At 44.2% G+C, this 13,119-nt stretch overlaps 1 protein-coding gene across 3 annotated transcripts in view; it reads left to right on the top strand.

The window, feature by feature from the left end:
- Positions 1–6,395, top strand: part of DCLK1 (doublecortin like kinase 1) — a 334,804-nt gene extending 328,409 nt beyond the window's left edge. For 2 of the 3 annotated variants that reach the window (XM_028497941.1, XM_024125852.3), the window contains one exon: positions 2,821–4,899. In XM_028497941.1, the coding sequence (XP_028353742.1) occupies positions 2,821–2,985 (165 nt within the window). In that variant the 3' untranslated portion in view covers positions 2,986–4,899. Of the gene's footprint in view, positions 1–2,820 lie in introns of all 3 variants that reach the window. The other variant, XM_028497940.2, reaches the window with a different exon arrangement.
- Positions 6,396–13,119: the final 6,724 nt, after the last annotated feature.

The raw sequence follows: 13,119 nt of genomic DNA, 5'->3' as shown, positions 1-13,119 counted from the left end.
GAGTGCGGTGGCTCCTCTGAGCTCTGTTTCAGTAGACTTGAACTGGGAAGAAATGGCCTGGGCCTCACGTGGGAGGAGAACTGAGTTCTATTCCTAGTCAGTGATGCGATACGGGCAAGTCTCTCCACATACCTGGGCCTCAGTTTCCCTGCCTGTAAAGGCAAAGCCCTGGGCAAAGAATGCTTTATAAATGCTCTTTCAATTCTAAGAGTCTATACATCCAACAGAAACAACCATCACACCCTTTTCCATGACCTGTGATCATGACATGCTATGTTTCCAAAAATAGCTGCTATGAAGTTACTGGTGAATCAGCACAACTGAAAGCCCAGGAGCATTTGAGCATGAAGGCCCGTCAACAAAGGCCGGCATTTAAAAGCTGCTAACTAGAGAAACTGGCAGGAGTGGCCAGAACTGACTGCTTAAATGGGACAGAGCAAGGGCTGTCCAGGCAGAGGGACAAGTGAGGAAGAGAATATGATTGACCTTATGAGCATCTGGAGAAATGAAGATGAAAATAAGGGGGATGGGACCATCCAAGCCCATGAGTGCCACCAGCGTCTGCATAAACTGCGTTACAGTATTGGTGGAGAAATGGCTTATTTCAGTGCTGACAGCCAAGAGCGTGACTTGGAAGAATTGAGTCAATTATGGGGAGATGAGGTAAATATGGAGAAGGCGCCAGTGAGAGTAGGCAGGGAGGGAAAGTACTCTGAGATAAGTTCTAATGTGAGCTTTGTTTTGCACTGTTTTCCTCTGACCTGCAGTTCCTTCATTTCAAAACAATATCTTACACTGTAAAGAAAACAAAACAAAACACCACCTTCCATTTCTGGGAGTCTTCACCATTTTGAAAGCATTTGCACATCCATTTTTACATATAGCAACTCTGGAGGGTGGGAGGGCCTTATCCCTGCTCCTTATTTAACTGAGAACAGAGTGAACGGTTCCCACGGTCAGCAGTGGACGGAACAGGACTCAAAATTTCTGACTACAAACCCGCTGTGCAATTTTCTCCCCGACACTAGAGAACCTCAGTCCACTAGTCAGTATTAGTCCCATGCCAGTGACTGTTTTTTCTTTCTCAAGAAGGTAGAAATAAAAATATTTTTTATGACCAAGAGAAGCATTTATATTACTCTTGGATTAACTACAGAGTGGTTTTTATGTGTCAGACTAAATAGACGCCTGTTTTTTACATTCAACTCTACACAAACAGAGCATTTTCAGTTTGCTTTGAAAGCAAAATACCATGTGTTTGTTGTAACTTTACAATGTTTTAAATAAAGTTAGGAATCTGGATTTATGATGCTGAAAAATATCATAAAATCGGTGGGTATAAGACCAAGAACTATGTATGTGAGTTGAGGGTCCTTAAAAATTCGACACTTCGAAGAATCCAAGGTAGACATTTCAACACACCAGTTATTGAATCACTGTATTAACAATCTAGTGAAACGAGAAGTGAATTATTAAAGTTTATCTTCCTCATTGATTTGTAACACTGTTATTCAGTGTGTGGATAGTTTTTAAAGCAGAACAGTTCAGCCTGACGAAGCCATTTACTGTACTGGTTTCTACACACTGCCTCTCTTTCTTTATTACTTCATTCTGGAACTCTGCTTGGCCCATTTTAGATCTGAGATTGCTCTAATGCTACGCTGCAATTGTATGAGGGGCTTAGTTTTCACTTTGTTCTCAGAACCCGGCTGGCTATTAATTTTATCTCTGTTCTTTGAAGAAGCTAACAGTAAATTTCCAAGAGGAAAAATGGTGGTATATATCCCTGTGGAGGAAAAGTAATCTCTTAAAAGCAGAATAACCTCCAGGCTACATCCTTTTAAAGAGGGACTTTCAAACAAGGATGCCTTCAACTTTTATATGTGTTCTGTATCTTTCTGCAGGCTTTGTACCTGCTCTTCTGCCCTCTGTGTCAGCTTTCTCTGTAATGATCCGTTCCTCCTCACACCCATTAAATCTGTTATGAAGTCATGCCCTTCCCAATCCTGATGTCATAATAACTTCCAGAGCTATGGCCGGAGAGCACATCCTGGAGATCATAGGAGGTTTCCTCAGGAAAAGGAGGCATAGGGCCCAAGAGTTGGAATACCTACAACATCGAACCTCAGTTTTGTAAATTACCACACACTACAATGAAAATGAACTTTGTAAAGGAAAATCCATGGGAAGGTTTCCATCAGGTTTAATTGCATTCAAAGCAGTTTTCAATTTCAGGCATTGGGTTCATTCAAATTAAACCCATCCTTGCCAGAGATTGAGCCATACTCCCTTATCAACAGATAATAAGATCATTTAGAATGAGGCGGTGCTAAAATAACAGGACGAGCTTGTGGCTCTGTTTCCATGTCTGACAACTTCATCACCTCTCATCTTCTTTATTAGACAGCTGCCTGGAGCTGAATGTTGATGAACGAGACGAGACATGCCTGGTGTCCTCACGTGTCAGACACACAGGCCCGAGGCTCCCATTTACCAGGGGGTCTCTGGCTAGGCTGGGAGCGACTGAGGGTATTGGATGTGGTGCTAGCGGAGGTCTGGGGAGGGCCAGGGAGCTGTTGAACCCACGACATCATCCATCCTGCCTGTGCCTGCGATGTCATGACCAGGGGCCCTTAGGAGCTGCTTCTGGGGGAGCAGAGGGCACCCCAACAGTGGTGACTGTGGTCACCAAAAGTGAGCCATCGTGGACAGGTTAACTTAGCCAGCATATTTTTCTGACCTCAGAAAGTTCCAGAAATCGTTCCTTTTGCCATTTCCTTCAGCCTAATTGTCCTCTTTCTCATTTTATGCCCCTGCTAGACCACCGCTCTTGATAAGGAGAGGCAGGTTTTCCGACGAAGACGCAACCCGGATGTGAGGAGCCGGTACAAGGCCCAGCCAGCTCCGCCCGAACTCAACTCGGAATCGGAAGACTACTCCCCGAGCTCCTCCGAGACTGTTCGCTCCCCAAACTCGCCCTTTTAACAAGACCCTTTTACTCAAAGCCCTAGCTTAGCCCTTTGAGACTCTGAGATTTTTTTTTTTCCAAATTTATGTAAAACAGTTTCATCTGATCTACCTAGCACTCAATGCTTGAATGGCCGAGCAGAACAGTGTGTTTTCTGGTATCCTTGTAGCGATTTCCCTTTGCTGAATGAGACTGTGACTTGTCGTTGGTGGAGATGGCAACTTGCTGCTAATCGGGTCCTCAAAGGGTTAAGGCTATTTTGCAACTTTTTTAAGCATAGAAGCAATGAATGTTTTCATCAGTCAATCTAGGATCTGCAGTGTGTAACATAGCACTTGTTAACCCTCTGAGTGCATAGGATTTTATGGGGAACCCTTGGGGGATTTTTCAGGCCTTTGGGTTTAAACACACGTTTCTTGATTTTGCTGCAGATCAAGGGGTTGTTATTAGATGCTGAGCTGTCCAGACAAGAAGAGCGTCTAGAATGATATCTTGCGTGTCCTTTTTTTGTGGGTTTAGAACATGGCAGGTTTATAACTTAAGCATCAGCACCCCTCTTTCCTCTTCACAATCCTATTAAGAAAGGGGCTTTTTTTGCATTGGAGGTCTAACTGTCAGCTGCCCTGAGTCCTGCATCCCGAGTGGAGGGACTTGGGCCTGTGACCAACAGCCTGACCCAGAATATAGATGGTGCCCTCACCCCCAAATTGCCTCCATATGAAGATGGGCTGATGACGCCCCAGAAATGCTGCTTCCACTTTAGCTGCTGCTACTGCCAGCGCAGACCCTCAGGAAGGCACCATACCTTGTCCTGTGTTTGGTGAGTGAGGGTCTGCCTGCTCAGTATGAGACCTCTACAGGAAAAAACAAACACACACACAACTGGTGGAAAAGAGCAATAAACTGCCAGGTGCTCTATAGGGCTGGAATGTCAAACAGAAAGAGGCAACAAGATCCTGTTCTTTTTCTCACCTGCTTTTTCATGCATTTCAGTCTTCAGTGTGCAATCCACATAGAGTATGGAATCCATAAAAAGGAGGAGCACCGGGGCATAGGAGCCCAGAGGCAGGTGCTCTGCAAGATGGCCGAGGAGAAAGCAGGGTGGCCAAACGATCTAGAATAGTCTCAAAGTGGTTTTTAAAGAAATAAACCATTGGGAAGATCATTCCATGTGCATCTTTGGGTTACCTACATATAGTCTCTCAGGGAGAACAGGATGGGAGACCTAGAGGGTATTCCTGAGGATAAAACTTCCACTCCCTAAGATGACCTTTTTATAGCACTGTCTTTAGCCGTCCAGAGGGAGATGCTGTTTTCTCTCTTTGGACCAAGTCCTGTCCGACACCTGTTTTTTTACTCCTGTTACCAAATCTTTCTCCCTAGCCCTGTGTCTCCCCCAGTGAGCTTCTACTGCAGTGTGTCACGTTCAGAATGGGGGCCTGAGGCAGCCTGTAGTCACTGCGATGCTTAGCGGGGAGGCTGGCCATGGTGTTGGGAGGCAGGGGCCCAACTCGAATGTCCTCCTAAGGTTTGCTCAACTCTGTGGCCTGGGAGACGACCAGTGAGTGATGGCTCGTGAAATTTGCGTCTAGATGGCTGAACAGCACTCACTGGCTCGGCTTTGAAATATACTTCAATACTTGAAAGTCTTGAAATTTGTGTGCGGCACTTCCGCAGTCAGTTCTTACTTTCAAATACGGATGGATCTTTGATGGCTGCTTTTTACTCTTCAACTGATGAAGATATGGTCTATATTACTCTAGATTTTAAAATCACAGCATGTCATGACTTTTGCAAAATTGTTCCCCCAGTTTTTTGCTCTTTCACATTTAGGTTTAACTCTTCGGTCTGTGTTGTCTTGCCATGTATATATTAGATCATTTATTGAGATTCCCCCCCGCCGCCCCCCCGCTCCCTTTTAGAGGGTCCTGAAAGCTTAATACACAACTTCACAAAGTAGCACAAATCAGCTGGGTTTTTTGGGGAGGAGGAGGAGGGCAGAACACGAGGAAGGGTGTGGCCTGTAGGTAGATTCCATATTAGTAAAGTTCCCTGAACTGGTCAGAAACGACTGCTTTCTCTAGAACTCTAAAGCAAAGCACTATTCTAAGTAAGACTAAGGAGTAGGTAAATAGCTTGGCCTCAACTCTAAATGTGGGAATATGAAAAAATCCTATGGGCAGAGACCTACCTACAGTAGACTGTGATTTTCCTTTCTCTGAATTACTGCTTTTCCCGTGGGCATTACATGTATTGCTCCAATATCTAGTGTACAGACCTTACAGTGCATGGCTCAGGCCTTTTTCCATCCAAGTCTTGAAGGACCGTGGACCGTGTGAAGCTGTGGCGTGTTTCCCAGAACACTGCAGAGGGGTAGCTCGGAAGAATGCAGGGCCATTCAGCATGGGGACCCCAGTGCATCGCTGTAGAATTTGAGTGATCTATGCTGAATAAACAGCGGAATGTGACCTGTCAAGTAGAAATATTGAGTAATCAGATGGAATGCAATCTTTTCAGCACTAAGCTATTGAGATCCTGAATGTCAGAGATGTACTCAGAGGGTTAACAGACAAGCACAAGGCATGCTGATTACGTGGGTGTACCCAGACTGCTTTTGCTTTTAGCCAGTACTTCCTATTTTTTTTCACAACATTCTTGGGATAGTTCAAGTTTGAAATAATTAAGTGGTGGTGTTCTTTAAGGAATTTCTATAACCAAATTGATCTTATTTTTTATTTCACTTTATTATAGAATAAACATGTACCATTATGGCAGTGTATCTATCTCTCTAATTATCAATTTAATCATTGCCACAAGTGTCTCCATATTTTTTTTCCTAAGTATTTAACATAGCTCTTACGGTGGTGGCCTGGTGATGGGGACTGTCTTCCCTTTATTGATACATGACCAACCATATGGTATTTTCAAGGGAATTTTAAGATTCATTTTGTTTCAGTTTGGTAGTAGACTTGTTAAGGAAAAAACTTTCATTACTTGCATCGTGTAAACCATCTCTCTAGATGAGAACTGTTCATATTGGTGAACACATTTTTTTTCTCGACATTGTAGCAGAAATCATTTTATTCGTCATAATCAATGAATATGTGATTTGCTCCAGATCATTTGAAGGAAAAGTAAGATTTCAGTCATTGAAAATGTTTTTACTGTAGCCCTGATCTAACTTACACGTGGTGCATACTAAAATAAGCAGAGAAAAAATTGGAAATAAACTACTGAAAATGCTTGGTGTTTTGTGTTCAGTGAGACCTTCCTAGAACCTGCTCAGGGCCCGCATGGGTGGTGGTTAACAGGCCCATCAGATATTGTTGAAAAAAAGCAATATATCCATGAATGAAGGCTAAAATTGCAATCCTGTACCCTTTGAGGTATATTTCAGTTGGAAAAAAAAAAAAAGAAGAAATGAAAAACTGGCTTAGCTTAGAGGGTCACGGAGCTATCGTATGACCAAGGCTCACGCACATTAAATCATGGTTGTTTGCTGGCCAGCAGTGCCCATTAGACAACTCTATCCCCTGTGCTGAAAGGCAATTGTGCTTGAGGGAGAGCTTTCTTCATATTATTGTGTTGCCTGCTAGCCTGTCTCTGGGTCAGGATCTGTCAGCATTTCCATGATGAACTTCTAATTTCAAAGGTTTTTAATTTGACCATAAGAAGGTGCCCCAGGCTGAAGTTTGCTATAGAGGGCCTGTTCCAAAGAGTGAAGGTCTGCTGCCTTCTTTTCTCTGCCCAATTCTCCCGAGAAAAGAACCACCAAAAATTCAGGTATGTCCCCTCATTGTGAATTCTGAATTTTAGAAAGCACCAAGATCCAAGATGGTAGTTTAATGTAATTATTCATTTGGATGTGGGTTTAAAAAAAATTAACGAGTCACCTGGCATATATTGTAGATAACGTATCTTTTCTATAATTTGTAAATCGTTAATTTTTTAAACTGCTATATGATTTGGGGGTGGGGCGGGGGGGAATCCAATCAAAGATTTTTTAAAACTTGAAGTTGGTCAGTTCAAGGGTTAGCCTTACCTGCGTGTTGTCTGCCATTTCCATTAAGAGTTTGGGAAAAAATGCTCTCAGACAGACCCTTATTTTGCATGCAGTGATAGAGGGTCAGATATATGCTTCTTTGGGAGATACGGATTTCTTTATTTAATCAAGTTTCATGAAGCCATTCTGGTCTGTTGAGGAAAATAGTGATTAAAAGCACTTCCAAATTAACATCTTTGTCAATTCGGATATGATAAGCACGTAAATTAACACACTTCACACTTTCTTGGTTTAAAGACAAAAAAAACAGCGAAACTTGAGGACACATTTGATCACTGCAAATGTGCTTTAAAAATTGGCTCAATGGTGCTTATACATGAAACAGTAACAAATGGGGTCCCTAGGACTGTCCGTCAGAAGGAATCTTTCATTTGTATGTAGTTACATACTTGAGGAGGTGGTGCTTTTAAGGCAGTCTTTTATTTTTTAATCATCTCAAATATGCAACCATCCATCCAGTAACATTAAGGATCGTAAACTGGTGGGAAACAGGAAATTCAATGTAGAAGCTGAGAATGCCTCTGCGTGGGGTGGTTTTTATTTTCCCTTTGGTTTTTTTTGTTGTTGTTGTTGTTGTTGTTGTTCTCCGGCTTCAACGCTGAAGCTATGCGATCATTTTTCAGTGAGTGAGCCTCTAACTGGCAGGTGTTTTGATCATGAGGTTTGCAATCTCTTGCCCTTGGAGACAAGTGAGAGCTCTAGTTTCATACTTTTTCATAAAGGAAGAGCAATCTCTACCATTAAACCCTACCTGTAAATGTCCTCAACATTATTTTTTGGTTAACTGATGTGAGACCCTTAATGTTGCTTCAATGTAAAATTGTATATTTTTGTCTGTGATATATACTTTATTAACTTAAAGTAAATAATAGTTCTAAAAGCCTTCACTGTCGGTATTAAGAGAAAGTAGGATTTTAAAAGTGATGATAAAGATGCTATAATGTCCATTCATTCCAGTCCAATCGAATGTGGTAAGAAAAAGACCTTGAATAGTTCTCTAGGGACAATTTCTCACTGACCATTGACATTAATCTTTGATATATTCTCAGAAAAAATAAAAAAGAAATTGAAACTGGTCCAAGGTTAGAGTCACATCCTCGATAACTATTTTTTAAAATTTTATTAGGAAATTAATAATGGTCTTTTTCAATCTGGCTGAAAGAAAATTATTAAAGGATTAGTTGAGTGTGAAATTAAATAGTATTTTGCTCATGCATACTGAAAAGGTGGGCTAGGAACCTGATGCATTTAAACAAGTTTCTGAAAGGTTTCAATTTGGTGCAAGAAAAAAAAAAAAGTGTTTCCTTCAAAAATACTGAATTTATCAATTGCTGCATGGATCAGATGGCACAGGTTAATCTTTGGTTTTCAGAATCTTAATGAAATAACTTTCAAATGATTTGTATCCATGATTAAAGCTGGAATGAGATCCGATTTTCTTCCTCATCTCTCAGTTTAAGCTAATAAATGTAGGTTAATGTGGATGAAATCATCTGTGATATATTATGTTCATTTATCAACTGAGCTTTTTTGATGTTGCCTGTTTTTATGTAAAACATGTTCTTAAAAGTTAATAAAATAATAGTACTTGGTGTATGAAATGCTACGCAATACCCGAGCTCCAGTGTCCACTCCTCAGTTCACTTTGCCATAATGGAGTAAAATTTCATTTTAGTTCAATTCATAATTGACACATTCAGTCCATGAAAGAATAACCCAGCTGTGTTCTTGAGGGGAATTCTCTCTATGCAAGGCTTTAAAAATTAGTCATGCGGTCAGAGTGTAGCTTTCCCACATGTCCTTCCTAGCAGAGTGTATATTTCATGAGCATAATTCAAAAACAGCTATTCTAAAAATGTCCCTTTCCATATATTACCTTCCTGCCTGGGCCAGTGACTTGGATAAACACAAAGAAATCAAACACCATTCAGGCCTGTTTTATCCTTCCACCTAACAAGATCTCCAGAGAAGAGTGTTGTTTTATCTGCTGACCTGTAATTAGCTGCCATTTTTATAGCGATGTCCCATTAGGCATCCCATGTGCAATACTGACCTTAGAGAAAATCGCCAAGCTGTACAAGGGAATAAAGTTCTTTCTTACGTGAGTTGTTCAATGCTAGGAGATTGAGAGTCGGCCAGCAAAAGTGACTGCAGGTCCCCTGGTGTCCTATGAAGGTGCCAGAATATCTCCGAGCACTTGTAAAATTAGCAGTCACCTTCCTGGCCATCTACATGCTGCTGCTACCGCTGTTGCTGTCGTTTTCCCTTTTGCTCCTCTGCAGTGAAATTGCTGGGTCCTTTCTAGGATTTCGGGGCAACTGCTGTGAAACAATAGCTAAAGTGATTGCTTCCTAAGGACCATTACCTTGTTTTATGAGGCTGGCAGCTTTGCCAAAAACCTGCCATCAGAAAAAAACGTGCCCTGACACAGAAACATCAAACACCGGCAACTCTGGGATTGAGGATGATAAAACTGCCACATCAGGAAACTGGGAGAAAGGCCTTCCAGGACTTTGAAAGGTGGGACTTAATGTTCAGATAAGGAAGTTCTGCAAATGGCGGTAAATGGGTAAAATAAAACAGGAGAAGAAGCGTCCCAGGAAATTCCGTACACTACCTCCTTACACAGAAGAAAGGCTTTGCTCTATCTCAGAAGGCAGCCAGCCTCCCCAGCTCCAGAAGGGGCACCAAGGGAAGAGGGGGAGCCCCGCCCAGCCAGCTGGACCAGCCAAATCCATGCTGGCCGCCAGCTCTGTGACAGATGTCCTTGCCAGCTTGCCTGCACATCCAAATCATTCATTCAAATGTTTCTTGAGTAAGTGCCAGCACCATAGAGGGCACCCCATTTGGGCTTAGAAAAGAGAAACTCCATTGTCCTTTTTTTTTTTTTTTTTCCTATGGATTAGAAGACTTTAAAGATGAGAGAATGTGTTTCTAGCTGCAAGGTTTGCTGTTTATCTCAGACTCCTTGTCCAGGGTTCGGATAACCTGGACATCACATCCAATCAGGCTTTGTGATTATGGCAACTTGGATTCTCTCACTTGAGGATGTGTTTACCATCTGCCTGTTCAGTGGTGCACACACCCTGTGCTACTCTTGGCTCCGCTCCTGGCCTCTGGGGTAGAAGGCTCCCAGAGTCTTCTCCGCCGTTTGTAATTAGCATGCGATTTACAACTGTCATAGACGAGCACATCTATTCAACAAGCATTCTCCAGGACCTACTGTGAGTGACGCACCACATGGAAGCTAAGATGAACAAGACACCGTTCCTGTTCTTAAGAATCTCAGATCTAGTGAGAAATCTTCTCCTCTGGATGTCCATGGGTTGGGGCACCTGATTTATCACTCACAGATGGCCAAACAACAGTTTGTCAGGGGAGAGGCATCCCTACCAGCCCGAGACTGGCCCCCTCAGCATGTGTAGACTGTGCTCCTGTGAGCAGGCCAGCCACCGGTCACGTGCAAATACATCTGCGGCCTGCTCTGTTACAACAATTCATATATTCATGCGTCACCCTTAGAAAGCCCCTGGAAGGAGGCGAAGATGGGAAGGAAAGAGGAGACGGAGAGAGGGAGGGAAGGAAGAAATGAAGCCTGCTGACACCACAGTTGCCCCAGTCTTAAGACCCAGTACGTTATTTGGGAGTTTAAAGGGAAGGAAGAATATTAATGTCTCACAGAGTGCTCCTCAGGCCCAGTCCGAGGACGTGCTCTGCGGGGATCATGGAACATACCTCAGTGTAGGTTTAACATGGTCTCTTCCACACTCTTCATCCAGGGGAGTGCCCCCCACCCCCTGTGACAGGATGAATAATAAGGCCCCATTGACAGAACCATCAGTGCATTTCTTTAGGAAGCAGGGGGTGGGGTGTTTCCCAAAAATGTTCTAATTCTCACACTTCACTGTCCATTCTCTCCTTGACTTTCGAGATCCTCTTGCAGGACCCATTCCCTCGAACCTGGGAATTCCTAGTAACAGGAATTTCAACCTGGGGGGGCCCCCTCCGCCATCTGCCATCAGGGCACATCGTCTACTCCCGTCTCCAGCAAGCTCCTATCAGGTGCCAGTCCCACTGCTGGATCCTGGGATCCATCCTGGCAGCATGAGATAAAAGACCTAACCACTGCCTCCCCGACGACTGAGGTCCCGTGCAGGAAGCAAGTAAAGAGAGAGACATCAACCAGCTTGAGCGGGGCCGTGAGAGGAGAGCACGGGGTACTTGGCAGGCACTTTGGAAGTTCATCTAACTGAGATGGAGGGGCGAGGGGATTCAGAGGAGTCTCCCTGGAGCAGATGCCCCTGAGTGAGTGTCTGAAGGATAAGTAGGAATCAGCCAAGAGAACGAGGAACGTATTTTAAGCCATGGGAACATACTTAGAGAACATGGTGGAGCTCAGAATGGGTAAGAGGGAGGTTTAAGGGTGGTCCTAAGGAGGCCAGGGTACAGCCCAGGGAGCTGGGACCCTCAGACCCTCAGCTATCATGCAGGAGAACAGGCATGGAGATCAGCCCATCTCCTCGCTGTGTGTGCTCAGAATGTGGTGGGTAAACTTAAAAATGAAACAGCCCCAGATTCTGGGTCACCAGAGCTGGTTAAGGAGGAAGGGGAGCTGGGTGGGTGACTCTTGTGGGGACATTAGAGACACTTCCCGAAATAACACGGATCCGAATGGACCCCTCACAGCAATTGCAGAGGGCAGCCTCCCCGTGCAAACGGAAGGGCTAGTCATGTGTTAATCCTTTCCTACAAGGACTAGAGTCTCCAACTCACAAAGCTTCTCAGCTCACAGGGGGAAAGAATCACTTCCTTCTCGCCTATGTTGCTTCACTGCTGATAAAAAAAAGGTAAAGAGAAATCCACTGACCCTGAAAATAGCTCTCTCTCTCCTCCTTCCGGGACAAATCCACATTATCACCTTTCCCTCCAGCAGGGTGATAATTAACGTTCCACGCGAGAGAGGTTTCGTTATTCCATCAGAATTACCTATTAATTTGCTGGATTCTTCTGATGAAGCGGTGAACTTGTCATGATGGGAACACTGTTCAGAATGTGAAATATCCTTTCATTTTCAACAGGTACGTCAAAGCCCAAACCAACCTAGACGTGTTTAATTTCCTCTCTCGACATGGTCCCCTCTGTTCTCACTTTTGTGGATGTTTCATTTTTCAACATTTTCTAAGTTCTCTGCTCTCCTGTGCTGAGCAAACTGTTTGGGCTTCATCAGTAGCTTCTATTGTTTCTAATTTCTCTGTAGAGGAAGGTTCACACTGGCTTCTTAAATTGGAAAACTGAACATTTCCTGCTCGGGATGGGAGGGAGGCCTCATTCCAACACTTGCATCTGCTGATTCTCTCACGGGACTTCTGCCCAGTGGTTTTGTGGGTTCTCCTGAATTGCCCGCACCTTGGCGTGCTTTTCTGTAAAAATGTTGTTGGCGCGTACGTGTGCCTCGATTCCGCTGCCTCTCAGGGCCTCTCACAACAGGGCCTTCCTCTCTGAACTTGTTTGTACCAAAAAGGTCTGATGAAAACACACCAAGAGCAGCCCTGGTGCAGAAAGGAGGGAAGCGACTATCACCTGGGCAGTCGGGTCTCTGGAATCAAACAGCGTGGAGACCCGCCAGCCTGGGTGACCAGGTGCCGGAAGGAGGTCTGATCGCTGCTGAGCCTCGGATCTCTTTAGTGTCAGCCGACCAGAGCTTCCGTGAGCCCCTGTTAACCAGAGCCCAGGAGTTACCGTAGCAGAGGATGCCCTTGGACCTAAAGGGTCACTCCTATCTTTCATGATCAAGATTATCCAACTCAGCTCTGTCCCCAACTTGTCAGCAGGGTTCGCTCTAAAGGAGAGGAACTTTCTAGGTGAGCGAGAGGCCAGGGGCTCTTGGGGCCAAGTCAGGCCTCCTCCCAGTGCTCAGCTCCACTCATCGGTGTTTCAGCAAAAACAGCCCCATAAACCCCACCACAGCCATGTGCAGTCCCCTCCCACGAGGCACGGCTGCTGCCTGAAAACCACGCGGCCTCTCCACCATAAATGCCCAAGGTTTCGCTTCTCCTTAATGTGGCCCTAAATCCAGACTGGCCTCTGG

This window comes from Physeter macrocephalus, chromosome 13 (genome assembly GCF_002837175.3).
Source record: "Physeter macrocephalus isolate SW-GA chromosome 13, ASM283717v5, whole genome shotgun sequence".
Lineage (NCBI taxonomy): Eukaryota > Metazoa > Chordata > Mammalia > Artiodactyla > Physeteridae > Physeter > Physeter macrocephalus.
This window is presented reverse-complemented; position numbering and strand designations above follow the sequence as displayed.